The following is a 22221-nucleotide window of genomic DNA, read 5'->3' as shown; positions in this document are numbered from 1 at the left end:
ACAGGAGGCAGCCGATGACTTCCTGGGTGTCATGTGATTGTGAAGATGTGTGAGACTCAAATGTGTGTTTGTGTGTGTATGAAAATGCATGTCAGTGCCGCTGTCTCTGGTGCTCAGTAAGTATTATATTTAGCTCTTCATAGTGTTCCTGATGTCAGATGCGTTCCAGTGCTCTCTCTGTCTCTCACCCTGCCTTATACCTTATCATGCGGAGCCGGAGTCACGCTGAGATATAGCACACATATTCATGTAATCAACACATCAGTCGTGACAAATGCCATCAGGTTTATTGAAAGCCTCATGAGGTTTACTAGACCCACTTTATATCACTTCTTCACTGAAGGGTAATGAGGCTAACATCAGTTGCAGGATTTAACACTGACATTGTGCCGATGGAAAAAACACAAGTTGAAAAAGATACATGCAAACTTAAAGCCAGAGATTTAGACGGGGATCTTTCCTTCTCTCTGTCACATTTATACTAATTTCTTAAATATTTATGCTTCATATGGAGGTTCTGTTTCTTATCAGACAAAGAGCTTTGATTACTATTACTATTGCACAGCGTCTGTGTTTTTTCAACCATCCTTAGACAGAATTTGCACCATGCATAACATTCACCCTAACAACCATCCAGAACACACTAGCAACCACTTTTATACAGGCAAACACCACTTTTTCTTAAAAAATTCATTTTTCTTTGAAGTCTTACATTTTTAAAATCTTGGTTTAATGGCTAACAACGGCTGAGCACTGGTTCAAATGCTGATTATTGCTTCACTAAAAATAAAAGAAGACTGCCCTAGTTTTCTACTCTCGTTTCTAGAAACAGCAACATTACACTTCAAAAGAAACCTGTATTCAGCTGCAACACTGCCATTTATCTGTTTGTTAGTTCTTAGTTTCAAAAACTCCTGTGACTATGGTGCTCTTTGTATCCTTTGAATATAGTACAAAAATATAGCTGCAAGCAGCAATTAAGGGGCCAAGCACAACAGAGGCAAAATGAGGATCCATTAAAGGGATAGTTCACCCAAAAATGAAAATTTGATGTTTATATGCTTACCCCCAGGGCATCCAAGATGTAGGTGATTTTGTTTCTTCAGTAGAACACAAACAAAGATTTTTAACTCAAACAGTTGCAGTCTGTCAGTCATATAATGGCAGTCAATGGGACCCACGGCTTTGAGAGACAAAAATACATACACAGACAAAACCAAATTAAACCATGCGGCTCGTGATGATACATTGAGGTCTTCAGACACAAAACAATCGGTCTGTGCAAGAAACTGAACAGTATTTAAATCATTCTTTACCTCTGATCCACCGCAATGTCCATCTTTCCTGAGCGCATTCACAACATCCGGCGCGTGACGCGTCAACGTGCTCTGGCATAGTAGACACATGCGCAGAAGCGATCTGTCGCGCGTATACGTCACTCATTGTTTAGATCGCTTCCATATTTATTTAGTTTCCTGAGGGACACTAGTATAGCAAATAGGATATAGAATACAGTTTTGGAAATCATTATTATTAATTAAAGGGGAAGGGGAAGAAGAGAGATGGAAGTCTCCCTTCTAGTTATAGTTTATCTCTGTTTATCTTTGTCTAGCTCCGGTTCACACTCCAGTACAGTACACGCTCAGGACAGCTGGACATTGTGGTGGATCAGAGGTAAAAAATTATATAAATACTGTTCAGTTTCTTGCACAGACCAATTGTTTCATGTTTTAAGACCTCAATGCATCGTCACGAGCCACAAGGTTTAATTTGGTTTTGTCTGTGTATGTATTTTTGTCTCTCAAAGCCGTGGGTCCCATTGACTGCCATTATATGACTGACAGACTGCAACGGTTTGGGTTAAAAATCTTCGTTTCTGTTCTACTAAAGAAACAAAGTCACCTACATCTTGGATGCCCTGGGGGTAAGCAGATAAACATCAAATTTTCATTTTTGGGTGAACTATCCCTTTAAATACATTTTAAGAAGATTTTAGTAAAGATGCTATCTAGTAATATGATTTTATTGTTTATCTCTTTTGACCAGTAGGTAATACCAAACTGATGTGGTGTTTAGTGTGAGGTGACAATGACACACATAAGTTTGGTGTCAATATGTCAAAGCAGAGATACAGCCTCAGATGCAGTTTGGCATCATGCCATCAAATTTGCCAATGTGGTAAACAAAAACTGTTTTGTCTATTGACATGAAATCCATAACATTTTGCCAGTATGGTTTGAAGATTAACTGATTTGAATTTGGTGAAAAATGGACCAATGGTCTAGGAGGAGTTCGAAAAAGTAAGTTTTCAACATAAATCAAAATTGTGGACAAGAAGTTTAGCCAATTATGGCGTAACTGATATTGATGTTCTCAGCATGATCCAACAAATCTTTCAAGACCAGCCTCGTGACAGTATAAAAAAATAATCAAAAGTTATTAGCATTTTTTGGATTTTTTAAATCGTTATTGACCAAGGGGCTGCTGCCCTGAAACCTTTTGAGCACCTTCAGACCATGGTGGCGAATACACATACCAAGTTTCGTAAGAATACGCCAATGCATTTGTAAAATATAGCATTTTGCGACAAAGTTCAAAATGGCAGACAGGATTTTTGGCAAAATTGGGGAATTTTTGGTGTTATATGAGAACGGTCTGACTGATCAACTTAAATTTAACTTTTTGTCAGTATGCTCTTATCTGTTTTGATTTTCATGAAAATCATTGCAACAGCCTAAGAGGAGTTCTAAAAAGTGTGTAAAAGTGTTTTTTAATTTTTTAATTTTTAAATGTTCTTGCCTGATTACACTTCTGCACTAAAGCAATTCACTTCCTGTTTTAACCTGTTTATCCTTTGCACAATATTACATAGACAGTAATTGAGTATGTCTGTATTTATTGTTCCCTGTGAAGTGTTGTATTTATAGCCTGTGTCTACTGGTTATGTGTGTTAATTATTGGTCTTGTAAAAACCTGTCATGCATTAAACATCGGCTGCATTGTAGCTCTGGAGACTGTATTTTGCTACTTCCTCTGCCACGCAGATGAGAATGACATGACTAACTTAACCGACAAACATCTGTTGCAAGCACGCAGACACACAGGGGAACTTTTTGCTTGTGAGAAGCTAATTTTGTTGATGCAAATGTACAGCTTTGCATACATAATAGGTCTACAGCCAGAAGCAAAACAAAGGACTGAAGTGAAATGAGTACAACTTTGCAAACAACCACGGCTGACATGAACAGGGATGAATGAAATTGTTTTCTTGCATGTAATCCTGCATTTGCTGACCCTGAAAGACCCTTTCTCTCTTCTTTCTCCCTCCATCAGAGATGTGCTCGCTTCCTCAAATGCGCCTGTGTCTGGGGATGAAATCAAAACCGAGCTAGTGTCGCTCCCTGTGCTGAAAGATTGTGATTGAGAGTCACCGTTGAGAGCTGAACTGCATTATGGGTAAGAACAAACAGAATTGGTAACAAAGGCAGAAGTTTAGCCCTCAAGTCCCAATGCGTCTCATTTGATTCAGTTTTATCTTGATGGTGTAGTTTTAGAAATCAATAATAACACGCAAAGATGAATTGACCTAGATTGATCCAAAGCAGTGCAGATTCACACTCCATGACTTAGTTTCCATTCAGATACCCAGAGGCAGAATCTTCTGAGTTGAGTTTTTATATGGAGAGTTTTTATCTATGCTCCCTAAATGCAGAGGTGTAAACTACTTGAGTAATCTTACTTGATTACTGTACATAAGTATTATTTTGGGGGATTTGTACTTTATTCAAGTACAATTTAAACTGACTACTTTTACTTGATTGCATTTCTGAAGAAAAAAACAGTACTTTTTACTCCTGACAATTTTATTTCATCTTGAAAAATACATTATATTTTTATTTTATCTTATGCACATTAAATATGGTAAGTGCAAACGTGCGTGCCTGATGCGAGAACCAACGATCATTGTTTTCATGCATCAACCACACACATTTCTACTTCAGTTATGACTTTCATCAGGTAAATGTCTGGCTTCAAAAGTTCACCATCGAATCCGAGGAAGCATATTGAGGTATTTTTCTCAAAAAAAAAGTTTATTCATTATTTGTTCTGTTTTGATAGAGCCATTAGCTGTGTAATATATTGGCTGAATGCACAAGATTGAGTGCAAATAAGATCAGTGATGAGAATTTAAATACAATTAATATTTTTGTGGGAATATGTTTTTTAATTAAATAAAAATCTCCAAAAGTGTTTAAATAAACATTGTATGTTAAATTAATTGTAATTCATGTTTAGTGATGTTCTTACCAGGTAGTGGATAAGTTGTATTTATAAGATGTCATTATATGACACACCGAGTAGGAATTAGGACTGTCAATGGACTGTTTTTTTTTTTTTTAAATCTTAATAATTACATGATTTGCTCATTAATTAATCTTATTAGTCGCAAATAATTATTTATCATTATTTGCTGAGAAAAAACTCTAAATGCCCCAAATAAACAATTAAAAGATTAATTATCCTTTTAGACAGTGATGTTGAATAGACAACACACACAAAAGTGGCCTTTCAAAACTTTAATTTTGTATGTTGTAATTCTATGACTCTCCTCGTTAGTTCAACATATTCTTGTATTCTGTCTGGAAAATGTTTCTAGCCTCTGCATCACATCTTGCTCTTCAAAGGGATAGTTCACCCAAAAATTCTCTCATCATTTACTGACCCTCATGTCGTCCCAGATGTTTATGACTTCTTAAGATGAACACACGGAAAGATTTTTAGTTCAGACAATGCAAGGAGACAGAACCACTTCAGAAACCACACAAAGTGAACATTACGGTCAAGTTAAAAAAATTAGTATTTGTATCCTTCTTACATATGCCGTTTCACTTAAGAAGACACTGATTCATTAACAGGGGTTGCATGAGTTTCTGTCATATTCACTATGTGTAGTTTTTGAAGTGTCGTTTTCAGATGTCCCATACATGTGATTTTTTTTCTAAAATGCTTAGTGTGTTCATCTGATAAATGAAAGTCATATGGGATGGCATGAGGGTGGAAAGAATGGAGTTTCCTTTTAATCTCTTTCCCTGTATTTTTTCCCCCCTGTGCTCCGCTGTGCTGCATTTTAATTGTTGTTGTTGCACTAGATATATGTGTTTGTCCTTTGCCATTGCATTTTGTTTCATTTTCTCCCTATAACCAAACTTTTGAATGTCTGTCAGAAAAGAAAGTACTTCTACTTTTTTAATACTTGAGTACAATTTAGTTGTACTTTTTACTCTTACTCAAGTATGTTCTGCATAAATGAAAATAATTTAATAAGGATAGGTTTCACATTTTATGTGGCTCCAAATGGACTGACCCTCCTGATCTTTATGTCATTGTGTAAACTGACCTAAGCCTCACCCTCAGTTCACCGAAAGGCTTATAATAGAGTTCTCACGAATGCTGTCTTCACAAACAAGCACTGACAGACAAGTGACAAGCTCTTCATGATCCATCTGTCACCTGAGCCAAACCTGCCTGAGTAGGTGGAACAGACTACACAAATAAACAAACGCGTAGGCATGTGATGTTTTATTAACAAATTTCGGGAGGAGCACGCACAGATAATTAACACAGCCAATTCATCATCAGTAATCACACCATCTATCCAGTCAGCTCGAGAGAGAACCCCTATAAATAATCAAAGCAGTCTTACCTCCATCATCTCTAGTCTCTCAGCATTCGGTTCGCTCCTTTGCCATTATATCACAGACCCAATTATCATCTTATCACTTTTTAAAGGTTTCCAAATAAAAAAAATTAAATAGCTACATTTTGTTGCTAGTTGCTTTGAAAACAAGTCGCTAGGGTAGTCTGAGAAATTGTTAAATCCAGCACCAAAATTGCTAAGTTGGCAACACTACAGGCTACCTCCGGGTAGCCTGTAGCTTTTTAGCATGTTCCGCCAAAGTCACAAACCACTCCCCTTTTTTCCGCAGCCCACAGCTACAGCAGCAGAAGCAAGCATGTGGCTGCCTCCGCTTGCAATGCAGGCCCATCTCAGACTTTCCTTCTACTTCTTCTTCTTCTTATTATTATTATTATATTTTTACGCCGGTTGGCATCCAGCGTTTTGTTCCTTCTACTTCCCCTAACCCCTTTCCTTTTCAGCCGCCTCCAGCTCCCGTAGCAGACACTAACGCAAGGCCGCCTCTGCTAGCAGTGCAGGCTGCACAGGCTCTACAGCTTTTCTCCCCGAATGGCACAAACCCCTGTGGCCTTGCAACACAGGCCCTCACATGTCTTTTCCTCCTGTTACTTCTAACCCCTCTTCCTTTCCAGTGACCTCCAGCTTCCATAGCAGACGCTAACGTGAGGATGCCTCCGCTAGTGGTGCAGACCCATCCACAGTCTTTTCCTTACCCCACTCCCAACCCCCTACTCTACTCTACCCATGGCCCGCAGCCCCACTGTCCAACTCTAGCATGAGGACGCTTCCGCTTGAAGCACATGCCCACACATCTCAGTCTTTTCCTGCTGCTTCTAATAACCCCTTTTCCTTTTCAGTGACCTTCAGCTTCCACAGCAGACATTATTTCCCCACTGCCGCAGCAGTGTCTGCTCCTGCAGGAGCTTTTTCTGTATTTCCCCACTGCCGAAGCATTACTCGTTTCCGCAGAAGCCCATATCTTTGCTTCCCACAGCTGCAGCAATACTCGCTTCCGCAGAAGCCATTTTTTCTTTTCAGATGCCGCCGTAGTGTCCGCTTCTGCAGAAGCCATTTTTTCTTTTCAGATGCCGCAGCAGTGCCCGCATCCGCAGGAGCTCTATCTCTACTTCCCACTGCCACAGCAGTGCCCACTCCCGCAGTAGCCTGTATCTCTACATCTCTACAGTGTCTGCTCCCACGGGAGCCCTATCTGTATTTCCCTCTCATCTCTACTTTTCAGATGGTGCAGCAGTTCCCGCTTCCACAGAAACCACATTTTCTTTCAGATGCCGCAGCAGTGGCTGCTTCTGCAGAAGCCTCATTCTCTTTTCAGAAGCCGCAGCAGTGCTCACTTCCGCAGAAGCCACTTTCTTTTCAGATACCGCAGCAGTGTCCACTCCCGCAGGAGCCAAACTCTCTTCTAAGGCCACAGCAGTGCCATTACTCCAAGCGATGTCCAGCACCCCACTAACCTTAAGCTCTGCAAATTTTGGGGGGGTTATCAACGCACCTCTCTGGCTGCTGTCCCGTGCTTATTGCATCTTTGGGGGGAACACTCTGGGTCCGGGCTAAAGGCCGAGCTCAGACCCCTCTCCCCGGACAGCATGCCAAATACGCCTAACCTTTAACCCTACCAGTCACATAGTGAGAGAAAACAGAGAGGTGTGAAACTAATCAGTGTGCACCAAGATCATGAGATCATCAAAAGGATGACTTTAGGAAACTGTCTAGTCAGTGTCATGTCACTGATCAACATATCAACCCTAATTTTTCCAAAAGATACAGAACCCAAAATAGAGTTTGGTTAAATCAAATAGAGAGAAAAGAAAATGTGCTGTTTTCTGATTTCTGACTTTCTGTGGAGTTTATGATGGTCAAATATGCTTATGCATATTATATTCATTCATTACACACAGACTGATATATTTCAAATGTTTATTTCTTTTAATTTTGATGATTATAACTGACAACTAAGGAAAATCCCAAATTCAGTATCTCAGAAAATTAGAATATTACTTAAGACCAATACAAAGAAAGGATTTTTAGAAATCTTGGCCAACTGAAAAGTATGAACCTGAAAAGTATGAGCATGTACAGCACTCAATACTTAGTTGGGGCTCCTTTTGCCTGAATTACTACAGCAATGCGGCGTGACATGGAGTCGATCAGTCTGTGGCACTGCTCAGGTGTTATGAGAGCCCAGGTTGCTCTGATAGTGGCCTTCAGCTCTTCTGCATTGTTGGGTCTGGCATATCACATCTTCCTCTTCACAATACCCCATAGATTTTCTATGGGGTTAAGGTCAGGCGACTTTGCTGGCCAATTAAGAACAGGGATACCATGGTCCTTAAACCAGATACTGGTTGCTTTGGCACTGTGTGCAGGTGCCAAGTCCTGTTGGAAAATGAAATCTGCATCTCCATAAAGTTGGTCAGCAGCAGGAAGCATGAAGTGCTCTAAAACTTCCTGGTATACAGCTGCGTTGACCTTGGACCTCAGAAAACACAGTGGACCAACACCAGCAGATGGCATGGCAGCCCAAACCATCACTGACTGTGGAAACGTTACACTGGACCTCAAGCAACGTGGATTGTGTGCCTCTCCTCTCTTCCTCCAGACTCTGGGACCCTGATTTCCAAAGGAAATGCAAAATTTACTTTCATCAGAGAACATAACTTTGGACCACTCAGCACCAGTCCAGTCCTTTTTGTCTTTAGCCCAGGCAAGACGCTTCTGACGCTGTCTGTTGTTCAAGAGTGGTTTGACACAAGGAATGCGACAGCTGAAACCCATGTCTTGCATACGTCTGTGTAGTGGTTCTTGAAGCACTGACTCCAGCTGCAGTCCACTCTTTGTGAATCTCCCCACATTTTTGAATGGGTTTTGTTTCACAATCCTCTCCAGGGTGCGGTTATCCCTATTGCTTGTACACTTTTTTCTACCACATATTTTCCTTCCCTTCGCCTCTCTATTAATGTGCTTGGACACAGAGCTCTGTGAACAGCCAGCCTCTTTTGCAATGACCTTTTGTGTCTTGCCCTCCTTGTGCAACGTGTCAATGGTCGTCTTTTGGACAACTGTCAAGTCAGCAGTCTTCCCCGTGATTGTGTAGCCTACAGAACTAGACTGAGAGACCATTTAAAGGCCTTTGCAGGTGTTTTGAGTTAATTAGCTGATTAGAGTGTGGCACCAGGTGTCTTCAATATTGAACCTTTTCACAATATTCTAATTTTCTGAGATACTGAATTTGGGATTTTCCTTAGTTGTCAGTTATAATCATCAAAATTAAAAGAAATAAACATTTGAAATATATCAGTCTGTGTGTAATGAATGAATATAATATACAAGTTTCACTTTTTGAATGGAATACATTTTTTGATGATATTCTAATTATATGACCAGCACCTGCACAAGTTTCACTTTTTGAATGGAATTAGTGAAATAAATCAACTTTTTGATGATATTCTAATTATATGACCAGCACCTGTATATAGCGATATCGCATGAGTATTGCAACTCTAGATGCGCAGACTGGTTCACATCACATCATTTACTATATGATACAAGCTGCCTGTTCAATATTTAAAAAGTGTGTTCATGGTAAGCTGGTTTTGAAGCATGCTATCAGAGTTCCTCTGAAACCCTCCACCTCCCCCAGCTCCACCTGTCTAGATTTGCTATGGGATATATATATATTACTATTTGTGTAACAGCAGAAAAGATACATTTATACTAAAATAAATAAAACTCGAATTCTCCCTAATTTATATAGGCTAACTGAGACATAATAGCCTAATTCAAAAAAGACCTGAAATGCTACATACCCAAAACTCAAATAGAATAACTCAACAACTCAAATAGTTAGAAATGTGTTCCTTTACGAAAAATGTCAAAATAAAACCAATTCACTAAAATCAATCAGACTTTCCAATGACAGATAGATAGCCAAACCATTTCCACACCATTACTATATTCTAGTTGCTTTAATTGTGTAGACTGTCATCAGTCATCAGTGTACAGAACACAACATTTTCACCATAATGGCATTATGATGTAACCTGCAGAAAGAATGTTTCAAAAAATCCCTGCCACTAATACAAATTTTAAAATGCCATACACACCAACACACAAACATGCTCAAATGGAGTGATCATTTAAAAATAAAGATATGTTTGAAATGATATGAAATATATGTGGTCATTTAAGGGATTTCCTTTAGCTACATAAATCAACTAGCTTTTAAAATGATTATATTATTATTAAGATACTGCACATTAATATTAAGATACTAGATGTTATACTTTTAGGTCACATGAATGCTATATAATGCTTGTGTATTGAAATCAGAAAATTAGGTCAAACTAAAGACAGGAACAACAAGGAACACTCAAACTAAACCAAAACAGAACATAATCATGACAGTGTGTTGTTTAACCATATCTAGCTTCACTTCCTGTCCAAATGACTTCAGCCAGTATTCTCATAATAATGCATCATCACGATTCCCTTAGATGCTCAAACACACACACACTTGCATGCAGATACATGCCTGCAAATGAAGAGCTTCCCGTAACAGGATTGTGTAAGTGTCATTCTTACTTTAGAATCAATTTCTCTTGTTTTGTGTTCATTTATCTTTCAACTGATTGAATATGCTTATAAATATTTCTTCTTTTAAAAGCTGAACAACAGGAAAAGCCTTTCCTTTTCAAATCTTAAATAAACCTATTCTGTGCTATATGTATACGTCAACTAAAGCAGATTTAGACTTTTTAAAACACTACACGTGCATACTTGATTGAAAACCACTGTTCATGCAAGTACAGAAAGAAAATATGCACACACACACACACACACACACACACACACAACCATCTTTAACAGCATGCGTCAACAATTAATGGATGGCATTAGTAGGTATTTGATTGAGATGACATTTAGCAGGTCTGCCAAGAGTTTAATGGAGAAGAAAAAAAACAACTTTAGTATATAGAAAGACGGAGATGGACAAACAAAAGTGAGAGGGAGAATATAAAATAAAAAAATATTTTTTTGTGGTCTAAAAAACAAAGACTACATGGACAACACTCATGAGAGGGTGTTAAATAAAAACTAATCCAATATAATAAGAATGCTCATGATTAAATGTTATTTTTAGTAATATTACTGCAACATACTGACCTATTAAAAGTGTATTTAAAGAAATAGTTCACCAATTTATTTTTGTAGTTCACAAATGATAATACTGTCTGCTCTAGCTCTCCTTGTCGATTTCATGAGCGATGTAGCAATGTCTGATTTGATAACAAATGAGTCAGGCCTTTTCACTGAATAGGATGTTATACACTTTTCTGGTATGTATGATTCAATCGTGAATCAGACTGATCTGATTCTCGAACTCACTTCCTAAGCTCACTGGAGAGAATGATTATTAGTGAATAACAATTTAAATTTCTGTCTGTTCCTCATAAATTCACTATAAAACATGTTGTGACAATGTTTCAGGTTATGGGATGCCATATTGATGCCTATATTTTAAATTACAGTTTACTGTATATAATACATTACAACTTAACAGTATATTTTATTAAGTGCTATAATGTTAATGCTAATCTACCATAATAATACAGGTGGTAAAGCTGAGTACTCATGTATATATAGACAGTGCACAGAGTCATACACAAAAAGACAAAACACCTTCAGTAACACAAATGACACTAAATTAATGCAATAAACATTCACTAAATAACAAAATGTAACACAAAACACACCAATGTTCTTACGTTTTTTCTTCTTCACAGTATATGGTAAGATAAGTTAGAATCAACTAATTAACAGGTTTTAACTGCAGAATATTTACAGTTTCTTCTGTAAAAACTCCAAACAGTTTACAGTGTAGTTTGGAACAACCTGTTACCTAAGGGTGAGAAAATGATGACAAAATATACATTTTTTGGGTGACTTGCTCCTTTATTTCTGCTGACTGCAGGATAGGAGAAAATTCAGTATGTGTATGTTTGCGCGCATGTTTGTGCATGTGTCGATGGAAGTGTTTCCTCTTCACCATCTCACCTGGCTGTATTTGAAATCAGCTGTTTGAAGCCAGCAGAGACTAAAGTGAGGGGAAGATAAAAGCAATTCTCTTCCTTTAACTACAGAGAGAAATTTACTAGAGCACCGTTCAGTGCGGTAGACTGTTGAATGAGCGGCACACCTCTGAGCAGAGATTTGATGTATTTATACCCTTGATAGAATATAAAAAAGTAAAATAGACTATATCTCACCAAATGGCATGAACAAACAAAGATGTAAGATTGGGACTGCAGCTCTGATGATAATAATGATGAGGAGCATGCAGCTGATAGCTGTGTTGCTAATCAGGCTCCAGCTGAACTAGGTCAAGTGCCACTATCCGTGTCTGATGTAACCAAACCCCTACATTGAACCATCTCCATAGTTACCCAGCGCAAGCACAGAGGGGTTTTGACTGAAGTGGAAAAGAGATAAAAAGGAAAACAATGACATTAACTGAGGACAGGCAATGCAAATCTGGAAATAGTGTACTCGTGTTTCAGTAGAGCCCTTTATTCAGGGCTTGAATTCATAAAATAAACAGGTTGAACTTCGTATTAAGATACTTAACATGGTGATGTGACAGTGACATTAAAGGAATAGTTCAACCAAAATGTTAAATTTGCTTAGAATTTATTAAGCTTGTTTGTTCATTCGAATAGATTTGGAGAAATTCAGCATTACATCACTTGCTCCCCAATGGATCCTCTGCAGTCAATGGGTGCCGTCAGAATGAGAGTCCAAACAGCTGATAAAAACATCACGATAATCCTCAAGTAATCCACACCACTCCAGTCCATCAATGAGCAGACTCATCATTAAGATGTTTTTAACTACAAACCGTTGTGTCTGTCTAAAATACTAAAATAGAGTCCTCAATACATAATACTTATTTCTCCAGTGAAAAAAGTTGTCTTGCCTGAATCAGGAGAGAAAATATACACAGATCAAGCACCATCGACGAGCAAAAACAGTCTAAAGCAGTTCTAAACAAATATGTTGGTGGATTTTGATGTGCGATGACAACAAGGGATGGACTTTTGCATTGGAGGAAGCATTATTATGGATTACGGACTTATATTTTGGCCAAAATTGATGAATTAAAGTTGATATACGCCTTGATAATGGATTTGTTTATTATAATCACACAGTTTTTCACTTTATATGATGTTAATTGATGGACAGGGGTCGTGTGGATTACTGTGATGTTTTTATCAGCTGTTTGAACTCTCATTCTGACGGCACCCATCCACTGCAGAGGACCTACGTACTGGTGAGCAAGTGATGTAATGCTACATTTCTCCAAATCTGTTCTGATGAACAAACAAACTCATCTACATCTTGGAGGGCCCAAGGATAAGTAGATTTTCAACAACTTTTCATTCTTGAGTAAATACTCCTTTATTATTGAAGTGCCAGATGTGATCAGTGAAAGAGTGCATGTCATGTTGTCATGGGATTTCTGGATCAGTGAGGAGATGATGGCCATCACATGCAGCAGACTGAACTCGAGTCATCAGGGTCATGTTAATCACAGAGAGGTCATCGAGCTCCATGGGAGCTTAATCTCTTCATGCCCCCTTTATCTTTGGGACTCTGGACTCTGTGGTCAGTCTCATTCTGAAATCGCTCATTCATAATCATCTTATTTCTGGAATGATTGTGATTTCACTTTCAATACCAATGCCTTCTAAAGTACCTTGTCTCTGTGTTGTGTTTTTACACTGGACTCATAAATTGCTAGTAAATTTCACAAATGATTACAAAGAAATATCAACACATTGAATTAAACATGAAAATCTAAAATAGTACTTTTCTTGCAAAACATACTCCAATAATCTTTGTTAAATGTACAACTACAACCTGATTTGAGTTCTTAGTTCCCACCAGACTACATAATGAAGTAATGTTAGATAATTAAAATAATGATGGAGGTGAAGGGGTGGTGGAAGGTGTTGTGTTGTGTGTCCTTGTGTTGTGATTGACAGGATCAAATGAAAATGCTCCTCCCAAACAAAATCCCCATTATTCCTTGCCATTTTGGGAATAATGGGGATACTGAGCAGAGAAAAGAGCTTAATGTGCGGGATTATAAACTACACAAAACAATGCAATAATAGCTTCTGAGAAAACATTTCTCTGAGCTAAATGGTGTAAATATGAACAAAGAAGAACAGCTTTAAAGGATGAAGAACACAAACTCAGCAGTTATCTAATATTAATCTTTATTTGAACTTATGAAACAAATGAACAAACAAAAAATGTGTATATATTAAGAGCAAGTGTAATATTAAAACATCAATTAATTTTTTACAACAATTTTGATGATGAAATGAAGGCAATTGATCCAAATCTTAAATAGAAATCTAAAATAAAATAATAAAAAAAATCTGATCAGGTTTTTCCAGAAGATGTATCTGCTGTTTAATTATGTAATTTCCAGTTAATCTTTAAAAAGTACTAAAAGTCACACCTGTCAATGCATGCCAATAAAAAAAATTAAAAAATAAAAATCCTGATGGAGACACCTCTTATGATTAGTGTTTTTATGGCAAACACAAGCCTTTAGTTACGGGATTAGGAAAATATTACAGTAGACAATTCTGGCCATTTCAAAATATATATAAACAACATAGATACACATCTACACATGGGAATTTAGAAATTTAGAAAATATCAGGAGGGCAATGTATGTTGTGAAGTGGTTCAAGAATCACATCAATATTACTACAACATCTAAACTATTACTGTTAAAGTAGATATTATGTAAAAATGTACATGAAAATGTAAGTGTCTTATGCCTATATGTGCAATACTCGCAGACACAATATTGGAGTTGGCCTTCCCATTATTTCCCAGCATGATTTGTTGTATCATTCTTGCCTGTTGTACAAACGGTTCAGAATAAGTTCTATAATACTCAAGAATAGACGTCTGTTTAAATTCCTAGCCCTAAGAAAGAAAATAGTAATAGCACACAATTCTTGTCTTAGCAGATACAATTAATTATAGCCAGAAAAGCTGTATAATAGGCAGTCTCTGTCTGTAGTCCAGTGCGGGACTCTAGCTCCAGCAGTTGTGCTTTGAAAATATTGTGTATGTGCACAAACGCCTCTAATAATTTCAAGTCTGCAGAAAGTCAGACAGGGCTTGGAGATATAAGGAAGTCCTTGTCTTCAGGCTGACTGACAGGCAGACAGACATGTTTGAAGTTCAGTAGCAGTCATTCCTCACAAGCCTCAGCCAGATGGTGTGGAGAGAGGATGGAGTCTCCTCGCATAAAGTTTTCAGCCGCAGAGCGTGTAATGAATAATTTTCACATGAATGAGAGATTCACAGTGGTCACTGTAATCTTTTTAGAATATGCATTCACAGGCTTCTGGGATACATCAAAGTGGAGGGCATCATAACAACATCTCTCTCTAGATTTGACATGGACCATCAAAGCGTCCAAAACCATTGTGTGTGTTGTGCTCATTACACGGCTCTCTGGAATACTTGATTCTGTTTGACCAATACACATAAACAGTAAATATACATAAATATTTGATGACAGAAAGCTGCAATTTAACTTTTTTGCTGTCAAATATTTATGTATATTTACCATTAAACAGTGGACCAGGCAGTCAGTTTCCCACATTGCTGTGTTTGTTTAAATCTGTATCACTTTTTGATTTTTACATCTCACACATTAAATTAATTTAATATTTTACATCCGTTTATTTGATTAGGTTCCATGTATTAAGTGAACTAATACAATCAGCTGGTCAATAAAGCTAAATAATAGAGCAATACTGGCTAACTTGACTGTACATTGCTCACTTCAGATCCAGGAACTGTGTGTTTTTTATACATTTATATTGAATAATATTCTGTACATTCATATTTTCAACTTAAGTGTGCTCATACAATCCATTTTTGTTGTGTCATCCAAATTCTACACATTTTCAGTATATTCTCAGACATAGATGTAGAGGATACTGTACATTTCTGCATCAGGAAAGACAAACTAGGCCTTCAAGTCTGAAGGCAATGTAAGATTGTTAAAGCCACTTTCCACAGATAAAATGTGTGATCAAATGAGTTTGATCTTAAAAAGTACAAAAGACTTTCAAAAGTCTTTTTTAAAGCCATGAATGTGTTATAAAGGGTTCTCAGATATAGCATTGTGAGCTCTGATCTTATTCACACCTGCCTGCCGGATTGTCTGCTTGTGTTGCTTGTCAGTATTTGTGTCTTTCTAAGTGTGAAAATTTTGTGAGAACCGAGACTTGTGATAATGGCAGACTTGTGACAACGTATTTATTAAATTTCAGTCACGCTCAGCTGCCCCTGATGTTTCCAGGCTGCTGCACTTGACTTCATCTGAGGGGGGAAAATGCATGCAAGTCATTTATAAATGAACTTCTCTAAACTGAAACACATATAGGCAGAATTCAGGCAGCATATATTCAGATGTTCCTCTTTAGATCATTGCACATTGTAGTGTGGGTCAGTGTTAATAACAATGAGAGAAAAACATGCATTTTTCCTGAATTATTGTTTTACACACCTGTACTCTGGCTGTGTGATATCTGGGTTTGTGAAGCAGACATGGGTGTGTGTGTTTGGCTGGAAGGGTCTGTGCTTCTCAGATCATCTGGGGGCCAACGTAACTCTCCGCTCTCCACCTCTCCCTCTGTGGGCTCCACTACGATGGAAGGCAGGCGCTTGAACACCTTGGGGTGGCGCTCCTGTGTGTCTGGGAAAATCTGAAAATAGATGATGGTAGATTTTATCTGTCAGAGAGATGTTAAATGTTCCACTTACAGGAAGTTTATTGATTTAAAGGAATAGTAAAGCCCAATACTTTAAATATGTCATCGCACTCACACGCATTTTGGTCTAAACCTGTATGACTTTCTTTTTTCCATGGAACACAAAAGGGAATGAAGAATAACTAGGCTGTTTTCATATAATGAAAGTGAAAGTGATCCAGGGCTGTCAAGCCACAAAGTGACAAAATATTTTGTTACACCACTGTTACACCAATAGCTCTGAATGATAAACAGGCCTACATTTTCATTTTCATTTCTTAGATTTCAGTGTATTTGTCACACAAAGCTATTGTATGACTTTGGAAGACCTGGAATATAGCAGAAAAGTCACATGGACTTATTTGTTGTGTGTGTTTTGAAGCTGATGGTGAAATGACCAATGAAATGATTAGTTACCGACCTGAAAGGAAACGCCTTGTTCTCCGGTGTCACTCACAGAGAAGTCTTCTCGACTGTGTTCTGGGTTGTTCATTATATCTGTCATTCTAATGGGGAAAAAAAACATAAATCAGCCTAAAATTCATCTAAACTACACAGCATCCTTCTGTATTATACAAATAAAGGCCTACAGATGAATCAAATGAGAAGATTAAAGTATTTTTGGCAACCAAAAATTATATAGGCCAAGATAGAAATTATATAGTGCCCAAATTACAGTTTAAAAGTTGGCGTCATTAAAATAATGTGTTTGAAGTCTCTTATGCTCACCAACACTGCATTTATTTGATAAAAAATACAATAAATTTATTACAAAAGTGGCTTATTTCTATTTGAATATATCTTAAAATGTAATTTATTCCTGTGATGCAAAGCTGGATTTGTAGCATTCAGTGTCAGATCCTTCTGAAATCATTCTAATATGTCACTTTTGATCAATTTAATGCAACCTTGCAGAATAAACACAATTTTTTGATTATCTTGATCATTAATTTTGTGTTTCATAGAAAAAAGAAAACACAGGGTGGAAGCAGGTGACATGATAATGACATAATTTTCATTGTGCCTAAACTATTCCTTTAACAAAAAAGGCACTTTGATCTAAATTTGTGCTCAAACAAGTCAGTTGCCGCATTTGCATGTTTGTTCAGTCCGTGATCCCTAAAAAATCCCTTCCTGTCTCCCATTCAAACTGTCATGGTTTTAACAGCATGCACACAAACCAAACATGCCACCTAAACTTTGCTCCAGGCTGCGGTGTGACAGGGACAACACGGGTGTCTGCAGGTAGGTATGCAAATATGAAGCTTGGTAAAATAATGAAACAGGCCTCCATCATACTCATTCAGCTGATGGTGGTCTGAAGGACTCGACTCTGTTTGCAGTCTGTTGAACAGATAGAAGTCATAGTCGAATGCTGAAGGATAATAAAACTGTGAACACATAAGCCGACACACTAGTACACCCACGCTCACGCACACTCACAAATCCTGTTCAATTATTCAACAGTTAAAGGCTAGATAGTACAAAGGCCTATTAAAACTATTCACGTTATTTTGACAATGAGACCCAAATTGATCAAATTGTAGTGCCTAGTGTTATTATCATTAACTAAAAACTGTTTTAATTATATTAAATAAATCTGAAATAAATAAAACATAAATATCAGATGAAAAACTTCAAAGTTTAGAGCTTAAACTTGAAATGTTGCAACTAACTGAAATAAAATAAGTTTAAGGTGAACTGAAATTAAAGCTAAATATAAATATTTTTCACAAAACAAAATTTAAATAAAATCATAAAAGCACATTTTTAAAACAAACTAAAATTAAGATGACTAAAAATTTAAATATTACAATAGTAATACAAATTAAACACTAAACAATGCTAAAATAACACTATAAAAAAGACATAGAGAAGTCATTAACTGTAGAGAAAAAGGGGAACCTGTTGCAGTGATGGGCAAGCTCTGAGTGAACTGTGAAGATGTTCTTCCTAAAGTTTGTTACAGGCTATATAACCGTATTTGAAAGTTTTTAGATGAGAAGGAAAGTAAGGAGAAAGTGTGAAAGAGAATATTAAACAGATTTCTGTGGAGTGTTAGAAAAAATGTTACCAGGGAAGCGGTATTAGGAGCATGCTAAGTCTAATTGTTTGAGTGGTATTTTGCAAAGAATGGCGAGGCTGTTGAATGCAGTGTGTTTTATGTCTATATTATGGTGTCATTAGAACAACACTGATAGAGCCTCTTACTTAATGCTGTCCTTTAATTATCGCTTTGCTTAGGGCGAATACTGAGACAGCTCAACTCACTGCCTTTAAAAAAGACAAACATGCCATAAAGCATATTACAATGTTCCTTGATCAGCTCACCAGTTGGAAATTTTTAAAATCTTGAAAGCCTCTCTTTTCCTTCATGACTTTAATCTATCATGAATAATAATAATAAAACAGTCACTCTCAGTGAACTCACAAAAGGCCTAGACATGATTTGGCATGCATGGTGACGTCTGTACTTGCAATCCAAAAAATCGTCTGGCAACCAGAGGCCTTTGGCACTGTATTAAAATTATTTCAAAGTAATTTCTTGTAAATTCCGCCCTTGCTTGTGGGCATTGATACAAGCACACACACACACACACACACACACACACACACACACACGTCTGTTTCTGTGAATTGTGGGGACTTTCCATAGACTTCTATTACTTTTATAATGACCAAACGATATTTTCTACCCCTTACAGAAAACCTGTTTACATTGTTACACTTTCAGATAAACATCATTTACTATTTTTAATCATTTTTTTTTCCCTCGTGGGGACCGCAGGGAAGGACCCACAATGTCAAAAATGTCAAGTTTTACTATCCTTGTGGGGACATTGGTCCCCACAATGTAGCATAAACAAGTACACACACAAATACACTCTAGACCTCATCTGATCAGGTTTTTCCAGAAGGTGTATCTGCTGTTTAATTATGTAATTTCCAGTTAATCTTTAAAAAGTACTAAAAGTCACACCTGTCAATGCATGCCAATAAAAAATAAAAATCAAAAATCCTGATGGAGACACCTCTTATGACAACATGATCTCACAGAATTCCGTGTAATGTTCACGGACTTAATTAACCTCCGAATCTGTGGTGGCATCACGGAATCGCAGAAAATTCCGTGATGGGCTCACAGAAAAAATTCTGTGATGGGCTCACAGAAGTGATACCAATGTAAGTCATTGACAGGCATCAGCCGTGCTCCACGCACGGAAACCCTTAGCATGCATCAAGGTAAATTAGACTACACCTAACATACAACAGCCAAGAGATATGGAGAATGTTGTGGGAAATATGACACCATATATTTAAATTTTATGGTCAGTCCATGACATGGGTGCCTTTTATTATTATTATAATTTTTTTAAAAATATTTCCATATAGCTATATTTCCAAACAAACAAATAGAATTGACTTTTTTTTTAACCAATTTAGCCATAACTATACTTAAGTGGGCAAGGTCATGGCATTAAGTGTCATGGCCCTTTTATTAATGAGTTGTTTACTATACAAAACCATAGTAACAGGGCTGAATATTTAAAATCATCCCCATACTGACAATCCTCATCCTTCAAGAGTTCAAATCCTTGGATAACTGTCATTATGTCAGAGTTATTTATTTATTTTTATGAAATTGGACATCATTGAGATAACTATTATAGGTTAGTTAGAGGAAGTTAGGATGCAACAGTGCATAACCTGGGGGCACATTTGAATAAAACCTATAATCTAACAAATATATAATTAGCAAACATTAGCTTTTATTTTAATATTCATTGTGTATATTTGATAATAGGCTACAACAATGAGAAATAAGAAATACAGGGCTGTGACAGACCTAAAGACATGTTCTTGGCGAAAAACATCAGGGCAAAAAATAAAGTTAAAGGATTTTACTAATGTGGTCGGTGAACATGTCTATTACAACACATATTTAAAAGTTAAGTCATGTTTTCACTGTTACAGAAGGCTAATTCCTTTTTAATGTATCTAAGGGATACACAAAGCTCCCTTATAATGGATTGATTTGAAGGTTTCATATATTGTAAGTGTGGCTAATATGTAACCCCATTAAGGCAAATACATACACAAAATCTTTTAAAAAAGGTGCCAAACTGAATTTAGTCACAGATATATTCATCAATACAACAGCCATATAAGCAATTAAAAGGATGTAGACATCAATTATAATGCAGTTCTACTGTAAATATGCTGTTAAACCTGAAGTGTTTCAGCTATTTACATCATATATGGTTTAAAATACTATCTTTTTCACACTTAATTGGACCGCCATTCCATTCCATATATTACATACCTTTATTTTGTCCCCTTCTGTTCTTGAAGCGCGAGGAATATTATTATATTGAGTATATCCTCCCGTTAAATTCGCACAGCTTCCGTTCACACCAGTCTGTCCAGTTCGAGCGCGCATCTGACCTGCAGCGGAAAGTTACTGTTGCATGCTGTCATAGTGCTTGTGCTCATCCTGCCAGCGTCATTCATTTACATGTTGAGAGCTGCATACATGAAACATCAGTCGCCCAACGATTGGTTATGAGAAGCACACATCCACATCGTCATCACAGCTTGTTTGTTCATGTAATTTTAGTGATCTCTGATTCCAGATAATGATTATTACGCAAGTGTTTGGGTGAGTTCAGAGACCTCTGAAGCTTATTATTAGAAGCGACAGGGTACAAAGAAAAGGCTTAAAACTTCCTCAGAAATATGTGCATACTTCATGTTACTGGTTAATGAAATTACAGTAAAGCTATTGCGTGCTTTAATGTATATTAGAGAGCTTGTCTGATTAAAGGAGGATGAACACTGTTGAAATCACTCACGTTGTTGGTTATAGATCGCTGATGCCCCTGGCTGCTGAAAGAAATTATTGACCATCACATTTTCCCCACTGATGTCTATATAACCTAGTCCTAGGCCTTTCGGTAGTTTGCATCAATATATATATATATATATATATATATATATATATATATATATATATATATATATATTTCAGTGTTTTAACCTTTCTTTGACCCTCAATGAGTTTTTGCTAATATTCCAAGTAAATGGTGCCTTTGTTCAGATTTGGCTGAAATCACTTTAAATGAAATTTGCTGAAAATGCACTCACCCTCAGGCCATCCAAAATGTAGATGAGTTTGTTTCTTCATTGGAACAGATTTGGAAAAATTTAGCATTGCATCACTTTCTCATCAATGGATCCTCTGCAGTGAATGGGTGCCGTCAGAATCAGAGTCCAAACAGCTGATAAAAACATCACAATAATCCACACCACTCCAGTCCATCGTTTAATGTCTTGTGAAGTGAAAAGCTGTGTGTTTGCAATAAATAAATTCATCTTTAAGATGTTTTTACTTAAAAGCATTGTTTCCTCTATCCGGAATATTGCTCTCTACAATGTTGTCTCGTCTGAATCATTCTGACGGCACCCATTCACTGTAGAGGATCCACTGGAGAGCAAGTAATGTAATGCTAAATTTTGCATTAGTTGTCTTTCTAGTCATTTGAAAAATGGAATCTAAGTATCAAGCCACTGTATTGTTGTTGCTGTATTATTGTATGTAATATTGCTGCTTTGACTGGACCACATTGTTTTGCACAGTACACATACACACTCCAT

General features: G+C 37.1%; 2 protein-coding genes across 2 annotated transcripts in view; both read right to left on the bottom strand.

Annotated features, from left to right (window-relative positions):
• exoc3l4 (exocyst complex component 3-like 4) overlaps positions 1-5843 on the bottom strand; it is a 35651-nt gene extending 29808 nt beyond the window's left edge. The window contains exon 1 of the mRNA XM_058796364.1: positions 5705-5843. The gene's annotated coding sequence lies outside the window, so the exon portion shown is untranslated. The remainder of the gene's footprint in view (positions 1-5704) is intronic.
• An 8141-nt stretch (positions 5844-13984) lies between these two features.
• si:ch73-49p17.1 (protein LBH) lies at positions 13985-21146 on the bottom strand. The gene is made up of 4 exons (XM_058794823.1): positions 20891-21146; positions 16988-17072; positions 16323-16521; positions 13985-16135 (listed from the first exon to the last, which is right to left on the bottom strand). Exons 2-4 carry the CDS (start codon positions 17069-17071, stop codon positions 16083-16085), a joined length of 336 nt encoding a protein of 111 aa, XP_058650806.1. The 5' UTR covers position 17072; positions 20891-21146; the 3' UTR covers positions 13985-16082.
• Between the last annotated feature and the right edge of the window lie 1075 nt (positions 21147-22221).

Source organism: Onychostoma macrolepis, chromosome 13 (genome assembly GCF_012432095.1).
Source record: "Onychostoma macrolepis isolate SWU-2019 chromosome 13, ASM1243209v1, whole genome shotgun sequence".
NCBI classification, from domain to species: domain Eukaryota; kingdom Metazoa; phylum Chordata; class Actinopteri; order Cypriniformes; family Cyprinidae; genus Onychostoma; species Onychostoma macrolepis.
Note: the sequence above shows the minus strand (reverse complement) of the source record. Positions and strands in the feature narration are given on the sequence as shown.

Excerpts from the sequence above, each read along its gene's own strand:
- si:ch73-49p17.1 (XM_058794823.1), bottom strand. The coding sequence starts at position 17,071 with ATGACAGATATAATGAACAACCCAGAACACAGTCGAGAAGACTTCTCT. Across the intron at positions 16,522-16,987 it reads AACAAGGCGTTTCCTTTCAG|ATTTTCCCAGACACACAGGA; the intron begins GTCGGTAACTAA and ends ATCTATTTTCAG. Across the intron at positions 16,136-16,322 it reads ATCACACAGCCAGAGTACAG|ATGAAGTCAAGTGCAGCAGC; the intron begins GTGTGTAAAACA and ends TTCCCCCCTCAG.